General features: G+C 44.0%; 2 protein-coding genes across 2 annotated transcripts; both read left to right on the top strand.

Moving 5' to 3' along the window:
- The first annotated feature begins 3,096 nt into the window (after positions 1 to 3,096).
- Positions 3,097 to 5,579, top strand: LOC109885175 (protein S100-A1-like). Its single transcript, XM_020477036.2, has 3 exons — positions 3,097 to 3,256; positions 4,760 to 4,919; positions 5,280 to 5,579. Exons 2-3 carry the CDS (start codon positions 4,779 to 4,781, stop codon positions 5,442 to 5,444), a joined length of 306 nt encoding a protein of 101 aa, XP_020332625.2. The 5' UTR covers positions 3,097 to 3,256; positions 4,760 to 4,778; the 3' UTR covers positions 5,445 to 5,579.
- A 9,649-nt stretch (positions 5,580 to 15,228) lies between these two features.
- LOC109885174 (protein S100-A5-like) lies at positions 15,229 to 17,128 on the top strand. Its single transcript, XM_031837403.1, has 3 exons — positions 15,229 to 15,357; positions 16,219 to 16,366; positions 16,786 to 17,128. The coding sequence occupies exons 2-3, from the start codon at positions 16,226 to 16,228 to the stop codon at positions 16,957 to 16,959; spliced, it is 315 nt and encodes a 104-aa protein (XP_031693263.1). The 5' UTR covers positions 15,229 to 15,357; positions 16,219 to 16,225; the 3' UTR covers positions 16,960 to 17,128.
- The last annotated feature ends 1,061 nt before the right edge of the window (positions 17,129 to 18,189 follow it).

Below are 18,189 nucleotides of genomic sequence, written 5' to 3' on the forward strand. Positions count from 1 at the left end.
AAGAAAACCCCTTGAATGAGGAGGTGTGTCCAGACCTTTGACTGGTCCTGTAGGTATGCTGAAGATCTGATGATCAAGAAGTGGCATATCAAGGGTGAATGTAGGCTAAAGAACCCTACTTGTCAGAATGATGTTAGAGAATTCTGCTCTACTTCTAAAAAGATTTACCTTGAAAGATGTCACGATGACATCATAAATAAATATGAATATGTTTTATGGACAGGGACGACCTAATCTTAGACCAGCACTCCTGCTCTGATGCTTTGTAGATACGGGTCTGTAATGTTCTAGAATCATTTCTCATATTTCCCCCTTTCAGAGCTATAACATTACAATTGCATAGCTAATAGACTATGTGTTTGTAGATGGACTGAGGTGAATGTGCTACTCCAGCCCAGCCCAGCCATATGTAAAGGGGTGCGTACTGGCGGCAGAGAAGTCAGGCGCAGGAGAGCAAAAACTGTGTTACAACAGTGCAGTTTAATAATAAAAATCACTATAAACAGAACAATCAATACAATGGGTACAAAACCCGTCGCACACCAGAATACCGTGCACAAGCACTTACAATAAACAATTTCGGACAAGGACATGGGGGGAACAGAGGATTAAATGAACAGCATGTAATGATGGAATTGAAACCAGGTGTGTGGGAAGACAAGACAAAACAAATGGAAAATGAAAACGATCGATGATGGATAGAAGACCGGCGACGCCGACCGCCGAACACCGCCCGAACAAGGAGGCGGAAGTCGTGACAGTTTGCCATAGAAACATCAGCTTTTCTGTGTTTGAATTTATTTTAATTTATTATTCATTATGAATTGTGTTACATACAGGAGTATGTAACACATAATTAATAATTAATAATAAATAAATACAAATTAAAACACAGAAAATCTGGTGTTTAAATGTCAAACGGTGTTGTTATATTTCAGTCTTCTGTGATGTATATAAAGTGTAATATTGGGATGCAAACTCAAAATTGAGTACATTTGAACTCTATATCTGATATGATACTGATGTCTTCTTCTTTTTTAACCTCTATGGGATCGGTGTCCCTATACCGAGACGGTTGCTGCTAACGTGCGCTAATTTGTATGCAGCACAAGACCCAGAAGAGGGAGAGTTGATTCTCATAACTATAAGTGACTTGCTGTGCTTTTCTGATGCTGGGGAGAAAAAGGACATCAGCTTGGAATATCCATCACGTGTATCAGAAGAACACATGCTTTGCCTTTTACTTACGCCCAGGTTTCTTCTTCTGGTCAGGAGGACTACTGTGATGTATTAAACTGATGGTGCCAAACATGACCAATATACAGCCAACTCCTGATAAGTGTACATAGTGCATTACAGTTTACCAATCAACATTTTGGAGACTGAACAACCTTTTGGCGATTGTGTTGCTTTTTATCGTTATCTGTTTGTGCCAGTTAAATGCAAGCCTTCATGACCGTCTCAAAGCCAATGCTATGCCAACATTATGAGTTGAGTCCTGAGTGGCTGATGTGACTTTTCCTGTTTTTCTGCATGTTTCAGCCTGCAAGAGAGTCATGCTAAAGGAATGCAGAGCAAGGACCACCACAAGATACAGCAAGCACAGACTAACACAAGCCATATGAATGCACTCTGTTACCTTGACAACAGGGACACACCCTATCTAACCCTCCCCACACACACACACGCCCGCGCACACACACACACACACACACACACAAAACACACATACACACTGTCACTGATCTCCTGGTGATTTGAACACACCCAATATCATCATCGATCATTTAGTGAATGCTCATTCGAATATAATACACAGCCAGGTGGTTATTGATGGTTGTCATGGTTAATGGTTATTGTCATGCCAGCCTCTTCCACAGTAGCTCATATACTGTTCTCTGTATGGTGTTTCCAAGCCAAATGTGTTATAGAATAGATATTGATCTGCTTGACTCAAATCACACAGGGAGTGGTAGACTACTGTGGGCTGAGGTAGAGGCTAAGACCATATTGTAACAATGAGATAGAGGTGGTGGACAGAGGGAGAGTATACGTGACACAGAGGCATAGACCATACTGTAACAATGAGATAGAGGTGGTGGACAGAGGATAAGACCATACTGTAACAATGAGATAGAGGTGGTGGACAGAGGATAAGACCATACTGTAACAATGATATAGAGGTGGTGGACAGAGGATAAGACCATACTGTAACAATGAGGTAGAGGTGGTGGACAGAGGATAAGACCATACTGCAACAATGAGATAGAGGTGGTGGACAGAGGATAAGACCATACAGTACCAATGAGATAGAGGTGGTGGACAGAGGATAAGACCATACTGTAACAATGATATAGAGGTGGTGGACAGAGGATAAGACCATACTGTAACAATGAGATATAGGTGGTGGACAGTGACTAAGACCATACAGTACCAATGCGATAGAGGTGGTGGACAGAGGATAAGACCATACAGTACCAATGAGATATAGGTGGTGGACAGTGACTAAGACCATACAGTACCAATGCGATAGAGGTGGTGGACAGAGGATAAGACCATACAGTACCAATGCGATAGAGGTGGTGGACAGAGGATAAGACCATACAGTACCAATGAGATAGAGGTGGTGGACAGAGGATAAGACCATACTGTAACAATGAGATAGAGGTGGTGGACAGAGGATAAGACCATACAGTACCAATGAGATAGAGGTGGTGGACAGAGACTAAGACCATATAGTACCAATGAGATAGAGGTGGTGGACAGAGTGGGAGAGATGAGCCATGAAGGAAACAACAGTAGTGAATCTCTAACTGATCTAAATGTGTTTCTCTCTCTAAGATGTAACTGAATAAAATGGTATTTCATTCAAGAAACATCATCCCATCTTTTTCATCCATAGATCTATTCTTCCAAACATTCTAGTGTGTACTCGTCACCCCTCTCTACATCTGTTCAGCATCTTTGGTATAGATTTCTGTGAATGAGATGCGTGTGGAAAAACGATAAAAACATTCTATGTGATCCATGTCTATTTGACTCAAAGACATCAAGTCTACTCTAACCCCCTCCCTCCCTCCCTTCCTCCCTCACTATAGGCTACACACACTCATAATCAGATGAGCGTGGCCTGTTCTCCATAAACTCCTGAACAATCTTTCCCACAGCTCTTGCGCAGTAGATTCAGCATCATTGGTATATATTCAGCAGTACGCTACTTCCCCACCCTGTTCTGTTAGCATCTCTCCTCTGTTTGGTAAGTAACCGTTCTCCACTTATTCTACTATTACTATTGGTGTCTTTGGTTTAACAGAGGAGGTTATTTTGTGTAATAAACAGGTCTCACACAACTGTAACAACTGTTTCCAAGTGTGACTAGCTACTGATCTGTCTCGTCCGGCAAACTTGTAGGCTATAATGTTCATTAGTCGTCGCTTGCTTTGATTGAAAAATATGTTCTTCTATGGTTTGTTATGCAGGATGACGGGACATTCTATTACTGATGAAGACATAATGTAGTCTATCTATACCTAAACCTTTTCATGTTTCATTTGTAGGCTACAATGTTTTTGTTTTAGAACTCTGTTAGACCTACAAACGTTTTTCTCAGCCGTTCATGTCATTTTATAGGCATTACTCACCAATTATCATCAGCCTGATTTCTTTACACTGAACTGTTGCAAAACCCTTTCCTCTCCTGTCACACCCCTTTCCATCCCCAACTCCCCAAACTTTCACACTTATGATGATGTGTCACATGGTCAAGCTATGACAGAGGTTAAAGGAAAGTCTACACAGCAAGAGAGGTTGGATGTTACCAAAGAATGTGGGAGGCACCAAAAGAAAGAGGAGGGGTCTGAGGTAGAAGGAATGTGTAAAGGAGTGGAAGATCACAGTTTAAATGCCAGGAAGTAACACCAGCCAAAGACTGCTTACAGAGACAAAGAAAGCCAACTCCCATCCTCCCTAAATGTGCATTGTTCATTTGTTTTCTGCAAAGGGATAGTTCACCATTAGTCAGCATATTAGTGATATCAAGACACTCACTGTACTGAGTATGTATCTGCTACTGTAACTTACACCTCCTCCCTCTATCTCCCCTCCCATCTCCCCCTCCCTTTATCTCCCCTCCCCTCTCACCCCCCCTCCCATCTCCCCCTCCCTCTATCTCCCCTCCCCTCCCCTCTCATCTCCCTCTATCACCCCTCCCCTCTCATCTCCCTCTATGTCCCCTCCCCTCTCATCTACCCCTCCCTCCCTCTATCTCCCCTCCCATTTCCTCCTCCCTGTATCTCCCCTCCCCTCCCATCTCCCCCTCCCGTCCCATCTCCCCTCCCTCTATCTCCCCTCCCCTCCCCTCCCCTCTCATCTCCCTCTATCTCCCCTCCCCTCTCATCTCCCTCTATCACCCCCCCATCTCCCCCTCCCTCTCATCTCCCTCCTCCCTCTACCTCCCCACCCCTCCCATCTCCCTCCTCCCTCTATCACCCACCCCTCCCATCTCCCCCTCCCTCTATCTCCCCTCTCATCTCCCTCCTCCCTCTATCTCCCCTCCCCTCCCATCTCCCTCCTCCCTCTATCACCCCACCCCTCCCATCTCCCCCTCCCTCTATCTCCCCTCCCACCTCCCTCCTCCCTCTCTCCCCTCCCATCTCCACCTCCCTCTCTCCCCTCCCATCTCCCCGCTCCCTCTCTCCCCTCCCATCTCCCCCTCCCTCTATCTCCCCTCCCATCTCCCCTTCCTCTCTCCCCTCCTCAGTGTATCCTTCTCTGCAGCCATGCCGTCTCAGTTGGAGAGTTCCATGGAGTCCCTGATCACGGTGTTCCATCGCTATGCCGACAAGGACGGTGACTGTAACACACTGAGCAAGAAGGAGCTGAAAGACCTGATGCAGACAGAACTGGCCAGCTTCCTGAAGGTACCATAGATATCCCTCTCTCTCTCTCTCTCTCTCTCTGTTTTTATCTCACTGTCCCTCTATACTTTCCCTGTATTTCTTGTCCCCCTTTCACTTTCTTTCAAATTCTTACTTGCAATGATAGCCTACACCGGCCAAAACCTGGACAACGCTGGGCCAATTGTGCGCCGCCCTCGGGGGTGTCTGTAGTGACGCATCTAGCACTGAGATGCAGTGCCTTAGCCAGCTACGCCACTCGGGATTTCTCTCACTCACTCACTCACTCACTCACTCACTCACTCACTCACTCACACTCACACTCACTCACTCACTCACTCACACTTACTCTCTTCATCTCCTTCATCTCTCCTTCCCTCTCAGTCCCAGAAGGACCCAGCCGCTATAGACAAGATCATGAAGGATCTGGACCAGAATGGTGATGGGAAGGTGAGCTTCGAGGAGTTTGTCTCTCTGGTGGTGGGCCTCTCCATTGCCTGTGAACAGATCTACCAGCTCCACACCCAAAAGGTTGCTGCCAAGAAGTGAGGGAGGACAGGACAAGGAGAAAGAGAAGCAGAGATGGATGCTTTTCTGTATGTCATTTTGCTTTTCTATATGTCAACTAAGTCATTTTATAACTAAGTCTTACTGTTGTGAATAAACACTGGCTTTCCCACTCTCTCTGTTTGTCACATTTGTTGTATTTGGCCTGTAATTTGTCCCGTACGTGTGAGAAAGAATAGACAGTGTCAGTCACGATCCATCCATCCTCAGTTTTCTCCTATCACATACATTAAACTCTGTAACTGTTTTAAAGTCACCATTGGCCTCATGGAGAAATCCCTGAGCAGTTTCCTTCCTCTCCGGCAACTGAGTTAGGAAGGACGCCTGTATCTTTGTAGTGACTGGGTGTATTGATACAGCATCCAAAGTGTAATTAATAACTTCTTGCTCACAGGGATATTCAATGTCTGCTTTTTTATTTCTACCCATCTACCACTCGGTGACATTCTTTGCAAGGCATTAGAAAACCTCTTTGTAGTTGAATGTGTGTTTGAAATTCATTGCTCGACTGAGGGAACTTATAGATAATTGTTTTTGTTTTTTTTACAATATAATTATTGGCATTTTCTTTTTACAATTTAACAATCATCAGCAAAATATGACAATCAGACAATGTCCCATTATTCCCCCGTCCTTACAGATCATTGTATGTGTGGAGTACAGAAATGAGGTAGTCATTCAAAAATCATGTCAAGCACTATTATTGCACACAGATTCCATGCAACTTAATACGACCTGTTAAGCACATTTTTACTCCTGAACGTATTGAGGCCATAACAAAGGAATTAAATACTTACCGACTCAAGACATTTCAACTTTTCATTTATAATTCATTTGTCAACATTTCTATAAATAATCATTCCACTTTGTCATTATTGGGTATTGTGTGTAGGCCAGTGACACAACATCTAAATGTAATCCATTTTAACGCTGTAACACAACAACATTCAGAAAGGAGGCACTTAAACACCCAAACCAAAAGAGAATGGGTTTCAAACGGGTACTGAAAGACACCCATGAAAGACACTGAAAGTTGGCAAAGCAACTAAAACAGGGTCCTAAAAGACACCCACAAAGGATGCCCGCTAGATTTGCCTTAGAAAAGACAAACTTAAGGAAAAACCCACACTGTCACACCCTGATCTGTTTCACCTGTCGTTGTGCTTGTCTCCACCCCCCTCCAGGTGTCGCCCATCTTCCCCGTTTAACCCCTGTGTATTTATACCTGTGTTTTCTGTTTGTCTGTTGCCAGTTCATCTTATCTAGTCAAGCCTACCAGCGGTTTTCCTGTACTCCTGTTTTCGCTCTAGTCCCTGTTTTCTAGTTTTCCCAGTTTTGAACATTCTGACCTCTGCCTGCCCTGACCCTGGCCCTTACCCTGGCCCTGACCCTGACCCTGACCCTGACCCTGACCCTGGCCCTGACCCTGAGCCTGACCCTGTCTGCCTTTCTGTACCTCTCGGACTCTGCTCTGGATTACTGACCTCTGCCTACCCTGACCCTGACCCTGACCCTGACCCTGGCCCTGACCCTGACCCTGTCTGCCTTTCTGTACCTCTCGGACTCTGCTCTGGATTACTGACCTCTGCCTACCCTGACCCTGGCCCTGACCCTGCCTACCATTCTGTACCTCTCTGACTTTGCTCTGGATTTACTGACCTCTGCCTGCCCTGACCCTGACCCTGAACCTGTCTGCCGTTCTGTACCTGTCGGACTCTGCTCTGGATTACTGACCTCTGCCTGCCCTGGACCTGTCGTTTGCCTGCACCCTGTTTTGTAAATAAACAAGTTATTTTGAACGGTCTGCATCTGGGTCTTATCCTGAGCTGTGATACACACCACCTTAGGATAGTGACTTATAAAGAACATGGACTCTGGCTTTATTGAGTCTGTCACAATGTCTTTGAGAACTCAACTTGATTGGCTCTCTCAAGTTAACCTTGTGGGTTGTTTTGCTTGGCAGAAAATTACATTACTGGGTGGTTTTGTATTCACCAAGATAGGGTTCTTAAGTTGTTTTTTGCCGGCCGTTGTGACCAAGTCCCCTCTTACTTTTTGTGTGTTCAGGATCGTAAAGTTTACCTTTGAGAAACATACTGTTCCTGACATTTAGGAATTTTAGAAAGGTTACTGTAATTTAGCCAACCTAACAGTATATGACGTTCTAGTGCTTCATTACCCAAGCCCTGAGGGGGACACTCTGGAGAAGCCAACCTAACAGTATGTGACGTTCTAGTGCTTCATTACCCAAGCCCTGAGGGGGGACACTCTGGAGAAGCCAACCTAACAGTATGTGACGTTCTAGTGCTTCATTACCCAAGCCCTGAGGGGGACACTCTGGAGAAGGTGAGGCTGCGGAGCTGATTAGCTGTGAGTGGTGTAGCTTGAGGAAGCTGCCCGTTCTCTTCTTCCAGACCAGCCCTGAGGGGGGCACTCTGGAGAAGGTGAGGCTGCGGAGCTGATTAGCTGTGAGTGGTGCAGCTTGAGGAAGCTGCCCGTTCTCTTCTTCCAGACCAGCCCTGAGGGGGGCACTCTGGAGAAGGTGAGGCTGCGGAGCTGATTAGCTGTGAGTGGTGCAGCTTGAGGAAGCTGCCCGTTCTCTTCTTCCAGACCAGTCCTGAGGGGGACACTCTGGAGAAGGTGAGGCTGCGGAGCTGATTAGCTGTGAGTGGTGCAGCTTGAGGAAGCTGCCCGTTCTCTTCTTCCAGACCAGTCCTGAGGGGGACACTCTGGAGAAGGTGAGGCTGCGGAGCTGATTAGCTGTGAGTGGTGCAGCTTGAGGAAGCTGCCCGTTCTCTTCTTCCAGACCAGACCTGAGGGGGACACTCTGGAGAAGGTGAGGCTGCGGAGCTGATTAGCTGTGAGTGGTGCAGCTTGAGGAAGCTGCCCGTTCTCTTCTTCCAGACCAGCCCTGAGGGGGGCACTCTGGAGAAGGTGAGGCTGCGGAGCTGATTAGCTGTGAGTGGTGCAGCTTGAGGAAGCTGCCCGTTCTCTTCTTCCAGACCAGTCCTGAGGGGGACACTCTGGAGAAGGTGAGGCTGCGGAGCTGATTAGCTGTGAGTGGTGCAGCTTGAGGAAGCTGCCCGTTCTCTTCTTCCAGACCAGTCCTGAGGGGGACACTCTGGAGAAGGTGAGGCTGCGGAGCTGATTAGCTGTGAGTGGTGCAGCTTGAGGAAGCTGCCCGTTCTCTTCTTCCAGACCAGCCCTGAGGGGGGCACTCTGGAGAAGGTGAGGCTGCAGAGCTGATTAGCTGTGAGTGGTGCAGCTTGAGGAAGCTGCCCGTTCTCTTCTTCCAGACCAGTCCTGAGGGGGACACTCTGGAGAAGGTGAGGCTGCGGAGCTGATTAGCTGTGAGTGGTGCAGCTTGAGGAAGCTGCCCGTTCTCTTCTTCCAGACCAGTCCTGAGGGGGACACTCTGGAGAAGGTGAGGCTGCGGAGCTGATTAGCTGTGAGTGGTGCAGCTTGAGGAAGCTGCCCGTTCTCTTCTTCCAGACCAGCCCTGAGGGGGGCACTCTGGAGAAGGTGAGGCTGCGGAGCTGATTAGCTGTGAGTGGTGCAGCTTGAGGAAGCTGCCCGTTCTCTTCTTCCAGACCAGCCCTGAGTAATGTCTGCCGCTCCCCACCTAGTTCAAAATGACTCACCACGAGGGAGGTACGAGGCCTGCAGACGCTCTACATTCAGTCAAACTGTGAACAACCCATGCCAGTTGCTAACATCAGTAGTCTGTACATAGATGGATGAATGTTTGTTGTTTACAAAACTTATCAACATCGACTCTCTGTTTGGAGAATCCTTTCTGTCATATATTTTTGCTAAATAAACCAAGTGTTACCTCACGTTCAACAAAATGTCAACAAGTTCCCCACCAAACTGTCATTTGATGAAGCTGCCAGGAGATTGGTCAACTATAACAAAGCAACAAAAGATTGGGTGAGCCCTCTCTCCGTGGAAGATTAGCATCTTAGAGCCTTTTGAGACTAGCTAACAAAATATGTTGCGCCTGTTGCCTTTATTCGAAATCAGATTTTCAACTAACAATTTATTTTAAACAATCCCTTCACCAAGATATTGGTTGCATCCCTTTCATGTAGGTACAACAACAACTACACTAAAACTAACAACACATCGTCTCCAACGGTGCAGAGGCGCATGGTCACATGGCATCACGTTTTTATGACGGAGACATGATATGGCTGAGCTCCAACCCAACTTCACTGGACCAATCGTAAAGTATGAGGTTTATCTATCTCCTAGTCCTGGGTCATGTTCAGTAGGTACCAAACAGAAAAAAATGACTGAAATAGGGAGGGATTATCTGAAATTGTCCAATAAGAAACGCTCGTTTTCATTTTCTGTTTCAAAGCATTTTGCTTCGGTGTACCCTAGTGAATACAAACAACCCTGTCATAAGCAGAATTCTAATGTGTTTGTGTTTGTTCCGGATGGTAATCAATAGATGGTTGTGCTGTAGGTTGATGGTGTACCCCCCTCCTCCGGCCAAGGGGGACATATCGGTTGATTAACGAATAACGCTATTACTTAATTACTAATCAAGAAGAGAAAGTTTGAAAAGGTGTTCCCCGATCATCGCATACGATAGTCTCATTTCTGAGTGTGCGTATCTGATTCAACTTAGTTTTGTTCTTGTCATTGACAGTCATGTAGTAGACCTTTTCTCTATTGTACTGTGCTGCAATGTGATTCGTTTACCAGCAAGAAAAAGCAACATGAAGTTTCCAGGATGTATATAATTACAGCTCATCACACAGCCTTTTCAAATGATTGGACAATAGTTAAATATTCCTACAATATTTCTCTCTAATATGGACCATCCCCATGTATGTCAGTAAGCTACATTGCTTAATTTAGGACTGTCCCCATTGGGTTTTGGGGTGCACTTCCTTCTCTACTTAAATGTTGTTTGCTTGTCCTGATCAACGTTAGCCATAGGCTACATCTTGCTTATTGAGAACGTGCCACACACATTTGACAATTTAGCCTGTAGTATTTTTTCATTTGAGGAGAATTGCGATGCATAAAGATAGGTAGGCCTACTTATTGAAGCCAATTACAAGTGTTGTTATTACTCGTACCTGTAGCCTATGATATTTAAGAAACTGTAGTATCAATTGGAGTTGATGACAATGCAGCGACCTCCAATAACCTACAGAACTTGAGGAAACTGTATGCTGCATTAAGCCATGAAACGTGTTGATTTGCCAGTCAGTGACTAAGCCCCCGTCACACCTCCAACTTATTCATTCACCAAATAACCCAGCCCTTTCGTGCCACGGCCAGCTATTGCGCTCAGAATTCCCACTGTGAAAATGGCAATAATATTTCTGCCACCCCAGGTCTGTAGTGCTACCACCAGCGCTAAGATTTAACATTGAGTTAGGCTTGTTATCATAGAGCCCTCTGCGTCATTACGCGCAAACATATTCTTCTTTTGTAACTGTACATTAAGTACTGTACTTTATTCATCCCACAAGGGTCAATTGTGCAGCCAGCAATGCAATTAAATTAAACAACATCCTTTCTAAATTGAAGTAAAAACTTGTAGACCACAGTTTGTAGAGAGGAGACCTGAGTCCAAATACATGTATATTTGGTATTAAAAATGTTTCTGTATATTTTAGGATTTTCATGAAGCCAAAATCAATGATATAAAGAATGATGAATGAAACTTTGGAGTGTTTTAAATTAAATGATGAGCAGAAGGACAAATTCAACTCCATCTTTCATCGAATCAGATGGCTTATTCACCACAAAACCATTTGATGTTGGCAATTATTTTAATGATTATTTCATTGGCAAAGTGGGCAAACTTAGGCAGGAAATGCCAGGAGGAAAGTCTTTGTCCTCAGGCCTGGAAGGAAGCCAAGTGGTAAAGCTGCCTTTACTGGTTCTAACAACAGACCTATGAGCTCCATTTTGCTGATGATTCAATCATATAGGCATCAGTAATCACAGCTAATAAAGTAACTGAAACCCTTAACAAAGAGTTGCAGTCTGTTTTGGAATGGGTGGCTAGTAATAAACTGGTCCTGAACATCTCTAAAACTAAGAGCATTGTAATTGGTACAAATCATTCCTTATGTACCAGACCTCAGCTGAATCTGGTAATGAATGGTGTGGCTGCTGAATAAGTTCAGGAGACTGAATTACTTGGCGTAACCTTAGAATGTAAACTGTCATGGTGAAAACATATAGATTCAATGGTTGTAAAGATGGTTAGAGGTCTGGCTGTAATAAAGAGATACTCTGCAAGGAAAGACCTAGTTAAGCTGCACAAGTAGTAGTACTGGAGCAGTCATACTAATAGTAGTACTAGAGCAGTCATACTAATAGTAGTACTAGAGCAGGCATACTAATAGTAGTACTACTAGAGCAGGCATACTAATAGTAGTACCACTAGAGCAGGCATACTAATAGTAGTACTACTAGAGCAGGCATACTAATAGTAGTACTACTAGAGCAGGCATATTAATAGTAGTACTGCTAGAGCAGTCATACTAATAGTAGTACTTCTAGAGCAGGCATACTAATAGTAGTACTACTAGAGCAGGCATACTAATAGTAGTACTAATAGAGCAGGCATACTAATAGTAGTACTACTAGAGCAGGCATATTAATAGTAGTACTACTAGAGCAGGCATATTAATAGTAGTACCACTAGAGCAGGCATATTAATAGTAGTACCACTAGAGCAGGCATACTAATAGTAGTACTACTAGAGCAGGCATACTAATAGTAGTACCACTAGAGCAGGCATATTAATAGTAGTACTACTAGAGCAGGCATACTAATAGTAGTACCACTAGAGCAGGCATATTAATAGTAGTACTGCTAGAGCAGGCATACTAATAGTAGAACTACTGGAGCAGTCATACTAATAGTAGTACCACTAGAGCAGGCATACTAATAGTAGTACTGCTAGAGCAGGCATACTAATAGTAGAACTACTGGAGCAGTCATACTAATAGTAGTACCACTAGAGCAGGCATACTAATAGTAGTACTACTAGAGCAGGCATACTAATAGTAGTACCACTAGAGCAGGCATATTAATAGTAGTACCACTAGAGCAGGCATACTAATAGTAGTACCACTAGAGCAGGCATACTAATAGTAGTACCACTAGAGCAGGCATACTAATAGTAGTACCACTAGAGCAGGCATACTAATAGTGTACCACTAGAGCAGGCATACTAATAGTAGTACCACTAGAGCAGGCATACTAATAGTAGTACCACTAGAGCAGGCATACTAATAGTAGTACTGGAGCAGTCATACTAATAGTAGTACTACTAGAGCAGGCATACTAATAGTAGAACTACTGGAGCAGTCATACTAATAGTAGTACTACTAGAGCAGGCATACTAATAGTAGAACTACTGGAGCAGGCATACTAATAGTAGTACTACTAGAGCAGGCATACTAATCGTAGTACTACTAGAGCAGGCATAGTAATAGTAGTACTACTAGAGCAGGCATACTAATAGTAGTACTACTAGAGCAGGAATAGTAATAGTAGTACTACTAGAGCAGGAATAGTAATAGTAGTACTTCTAGGGCAGGCATAGTAATAGTAGTACTACTAGAGCAGGCATACTAATAGTAGTACTACTAGAGCAGGCATACTAATAGTAGTACTACTAGAGCAGGAATAGTAATAGTAGTACTACTAGAGCAGTCATAGTAATAGTAGTACTACTAGAGCAGTCATAGTAATAGTAGTACTACTAGAGCAGGCATACTAATAGTAGTACTACTAGAGCAGGCATAGTAATAGTAGTACTACTAGAGCAGGCATACTAGTAAAGCTACTAGAGCATGCATACTAATAGTAGTACTACTAGAGCAGGTATACTAGTAATACTCCTAGAGCAGGCATACTAATAGTAGTACTTCTAGAGCAGGCATACTAATAGTAGTACTACTAGAGCAGGCATACTAATAGTAGTACTTCTAGAGCAGGCATACTAATAGTAGTACTAATAGAGCAGGCATACTAATAGTAGTACTGCTAGAGCAGGCATAGTAATAGTAGTACTACTAGAGCAGGCATACTAATAGTAGTACTACTAGAGCAGGCATACTAATAGTAGTACTTCTAGAGCAGGCATACTAATAGTAGTACTTCTAGAGCAGGCATACTAATAGTAGTACTACTAGAGCAGGCATACTAATAGTAGTACTTGTAGAGCAGGCATAGTAATAATAGTACTTCTAGAGCAGCTATACTAATAGTAGTACTGGTAGAGCAGGCATACTAATAGTAGTACTACTAGAGCAGGCATACTAATAGTAGTGCTCCTACAGCAGGTATACTAGTAATACTCCTAGAGCAGGCATAGTAATAGTAGTACTACTAGAGCAGGCATAGTAATAGTAGTACTACTAGAGCAGGCATAGTAATAGTAGTACTACTAGAGCAGGCATAGTAATAGTAGTACTACTAGAGCAGGAATAGTAATAGTAGTACTACTAGAGCAGGAATAGTAATAGTAGTACCACGAGAGCAGGCATACTAATAGTAGTACTTCTAGAGCAGGCATAGTAATAGTAGTACTTCTAGAGCAGGCATACTAATAGTAGTACTTCTAGAGCAGGCATAGTAATAGTAGTACTACTAGAGCAGGCATACTAATAGTAGTACTTCTAGAGCAGGCATAGTAATAGTAGTACTTCTAGAGCAGGCATAGTAATAGTAGTACTACTATAGCAGGCATACTAATAGTAGTACTTCTAGAGCAGGCATAGTAATAGTAGTACTTCTAGAGCAGGCATAGTAATAGTAGTACTTCTAGAGCAGGCATAGTAATAGTAGTACTACTAGAGCAGGCATACTAATAGTAGTACTTCTAGAGCAGGCATAGTAATAGTAGTACTTCTAGAGCAGGCATAGTAATAGTAGTACATCTAGAGCCAAACAAGCTGTCTTCACTTTTCTTACAGCACTATTGTAACGCACATATCTGAGATTGTATAGTGATGACAACAAGCAGGGCTGCATTTCATTCCAAAAATATGTATTTTCCCTTCTGCCCAAGCTCACTCCACTTCAAAGATCTAATAGTTATGCTGTGAATAAAAGCAATATGGCAGACACTAGGTGGGGCCAATGCTAACACCTAGCCTGCCTTCTCAGATCTGCAAAAGGGAGTGAAACAGGACAGAGAGGAGGGGATAACTTTTTGGAATGAAAATGCAGCCCAGGGTTTTGTAGCAGAGTGATGGAAAATGGTGGTTAGGTTACGCAACAGTTGGGCTGGATAAATAAGAGGCGTGCTCTCTGTGGTGATATAAACAGGGGCTCTAACAAACACACACACGCAAATAAGGGCATTCCTCAGAGCTGTGACTCATATTACCCATTTTTAGAGCCGTCTGGAATCTCCACAGCTTCACTTTCCACACAGTTTGTAGAGAACAAACCAACCCCAGGTTTGTGCAAGGCAACATGGAGGGCGACAACATGTTGGAGTGTTATAACATAGAGGGTTACCACAGCTGGGGCCTGGCCTATTACACAAGGCCTGGCCTATTACACAAGCAAATACATGCCAAATACAATTAAGGAATAAGCTTCTCTCTTCACACCCTCAAAACAAGATTGAACATAATCTTGACCTTTAAAACATGAATTAATGAAAATGATTGCATTGGCACATGACCATTTGAGATCAAGTCTGATGGAGCAGGTTTGGGTGGAGCTGACCTCATTTTCAGGGCATCAATGGCTGCTTGTGGGCTGATCATATGTCTGCTCTGCTTGAGGGGGTGTTTTTCACTATAAGAGGAAACTTTTCTTCTCTCTGTCTCACATCAGTCTCACATCAGGACCCAGCCTGTCAGCTACACATATCATAGATCTTATCTTCTGCTCTGAGGTGAGTAGAGAGGGAGGAGGGGGGAGGGGGGCTGCTGCAACTCTCAGATAGAGGAACACAGAGGAGGGAAGGAGCAGGGAGGAAGGAGAGAGTTAGGAACATAAAGATAGAACTGTTTTATTATATACGGTTAGGAATGAGGGAATGAAAAAGGTAGAGAAGTTGGAAGCAGGGAATGAGAGAGACGAGAATTGGATAGATGGGCGGGACATGTTGAATGAATGGACTGAATACGGAGCATAGCAATGTGTGTGTGTGTGTGTGTGTGTGTGTGTGTGTGTGTGAGAGAGAGTGTTGGGTTAATGAAGAACAGATGAATCAGCCATTCCATTATAAAGTGCCAATAACTATACATTTGCAACTGTTTGCCAAATCAATGTTTCAATGTGATCCTTTTATACGTTGCATTCATTTACTCAGGAAACACCAACTGTAAACACACTGTAGAACAACGCTGTCTAGACCTGAACACATTCCATTCCCTGGGTCTTATAACATTAAACATGTTTTCATCTTTAGTGTAGCTGAGCCTTCTCCTCTTCCTCTGTCTTGTTGTGAATCATATGTTCCATTGTAATAACCAGACATAGACAGGATGAATACTCATGTCACTCTCATCCTATCTTCTCTTCTCTCTTCTCCTCCTTCCCTTGCTTTACTCTCTCTAATCCAATGCTCTTTCTCCCTGTGATTTCCTCACTCATAACTTCCCCTCTACCTGCTTTCCCCCCCCCCCTCTTCCTCTCTTCCCCCTTTTCTCTTTTTTTCTCCTCCTACCCCACACCCCTGCCTCCCTCTCTCTCTCATCCCCTCTTCCCAACTCTCTGTCCGTCCACCTGCCTCCTCCTCTCTCTCCCCCAGGTACAGTATGTCACGTCTGGAGAAGGCCATTGTATCCATGGTGGAGGTGTTTGAGGAGTATGCTACAAAGGATGATAAGAATCGCCAGCTTAGCGGTACAGAGCTCTTAGAGCTGATGAAAAAAGAGCTGGCCAGCCCAGAGTTCCACGTAAGACACACACACACACACACACACGAACTCAGTGTTGTCCTGTATGGCTCAGTTGGTAGAGCATGGTGCTAGTAACACTAGGATAGTGGGTTTGATTCCTGGGCCCACCCATACGAGAAATCGATGCATGCATAACTGTAAGTGTCTGCTAAATGGCATATTATTCTATTATCACACACACACAGCCTATCCACATGTTTTACATATCCATACCACAACATAGTAGTAATGTTTTATTAACATACACATACCACTGTGTGTGTGTGTGTGTGTGTGTGTGTGTGTGTGTGTGTGTGTGTGTGTGTGTGTGTGTGTGTGTGTGTGTGTGTGTGTGTGTGTGTGTGTGTGTGTGTGTGTGTGTGTGTGTGTGTGTGTGTGTGTGTGTGCGTGCGTGCGTGCCTGTCTGTCTGTCTCAGGGAAAGGTGGAACCAGCAGTGCTCCAGGAGGCGATGACCAACCTGGATAAGAACCATGATGGGGAGATCAACTTCAGAGAGTTCTCCATGTTCTTGGCTACTCTGGCCAGGGGCTACTACAGAGCCAGAAACAAGGGCAAGGGCAACAAGGGCAAGCCTGACAAGCCTGAATGAGGGGCGAAAAATTACCTGTTGACAGGTGTGGCCAGTATCGAGTCACAGACACACACTGCTTTTCTATGATAGAAGAGAGGAAATGATACACTTACTGTAACTTGTATGGTGCTTTTAAGATGTCTTCTCAACATTTCCAGTTTTTCAATTAAATCTGACTTGCTTACTAGTTGGTGTTGTGTGTTTCATTTTTGTGATTCTAGAATTCCTCAAGATGATGTGATGAGCACCAATTCTCAGACATTATCACTGGTACACCATTAAAGGGATACTGCAGAGCTCTGGCAATTATGTAGTTTTTCTACTTACCCTGAGTCAGATGTGTTTCTACGTGCAGTCTCTGCACTAGTTAGAATTGGCACACAAAACTACCTTTAACTTCCTTCATACTGCACACAGAGACATACAAATGGTATGCACAAGTTCATCAGACTCTGGGTAAGTAGAAAAACATCCAAAATCTTAATTGCCAGAATCTCGCAGTATCCATCCGTCCACCCATCACGCTTTCAGTGAGAATGTCTGTTACCCTCTTCTACTCATTCTCGCAGTATCCATCCGTCCACCCATCACGCTTTCAGTGAGAATGTCTGTTACCCTCTTCTACTCATTCTCGCAGTATCCATCCGTCCACACATCACGCTTTCAGTGAGAATGTCTGTCACCCTCTTCTACTCATTCTCGGGTGAGAACCTGCTTCAGGTGTAGGCTTGTTTTACATATTTTCTTCCCCTCTTTACTCCCCCTCTCATCCTCCCATCCAGCCCATGTCCTGAGGACTCCGTGTGTCTCCCTGTGTTAGTGTCACAGTGTTAGATTAGAGGACAGGTATAATGTTGAGATTAAAGGTAGAAGCCTGGTTATGACCTATAATGCTTTATGGGCTGGTGAATCCATTCACCTTATGCTCATACCATGTTTCTCACAATAGACTAGAGCCCACAGCTGTTACAACAAATATAGACTGGCTTCACCCTCCCATGAAGCCCCTGGACACTGATCAGTGTGTTGTCTCCTCTTAAGGTTAGAATTAGGGGAAGGTAAACTGATCCTAGATCTGTACATATTGGACTAAATTGAGTTCTTTCAATGTTCTGATCAGGTAGTATGATTAGTAGAATATGGGTGCACAGGTAAAACAAATGTTTTTGAAAAGTTTTTATTTTTTTATTAAATAACTAAGTTCAATGCCTTTTTAGAAGTGTGCAACCTTGTTCTACTGCTTGATCT

Source organism: Oncorhynchus kisutch, linkage group LG2 (assembly GCF_002021735.2).
Source record: "Oncorhynchus kisutch isolate 150728-3 linkage group LG2, Okis_V2, whole genome shotgun sequence".
Lineage (NCBI taxonomy): Eukaryota > Metazoa > Chordata > Actinopteri > Salmoniformes > Salmonidae > Oncorhynchus > Oncorhynchus kisutch.

Excerpts from the sequence above, each read along its gene's own strand:
- LOC109885175 (XM_020477036.2), top strand. The coding sequence starts at position 4,779 with ATGCCGTCTCAGTTGGAGAGTTCCATGGAGTCCCTGATCACGGTGTTC. Across the intron at positions 4,920-5,279 it reads AACTGGCCAGCTTCCTGAAG|TCCCAGAAGGACCCAGCCGC; the intron begins GTACCATAGATA and ends CTTCCCTCTCAG.
- LOC109885174 (XM_031837403.1), top strand. The coding sequence starts at position 16,226 with ATGTCACGTCTGGAGAAGGCCATTGTATCCATGGTGGAGGTGTTTGAG. Across the intron at positions 16,367-16,785 it reads TGGCCAGCCCAGAGTTCCAC|GGAAAGGTGGAACCAGCAGT; the intron begins GTAAGACACACA and ends TGTCTGTCTCAG.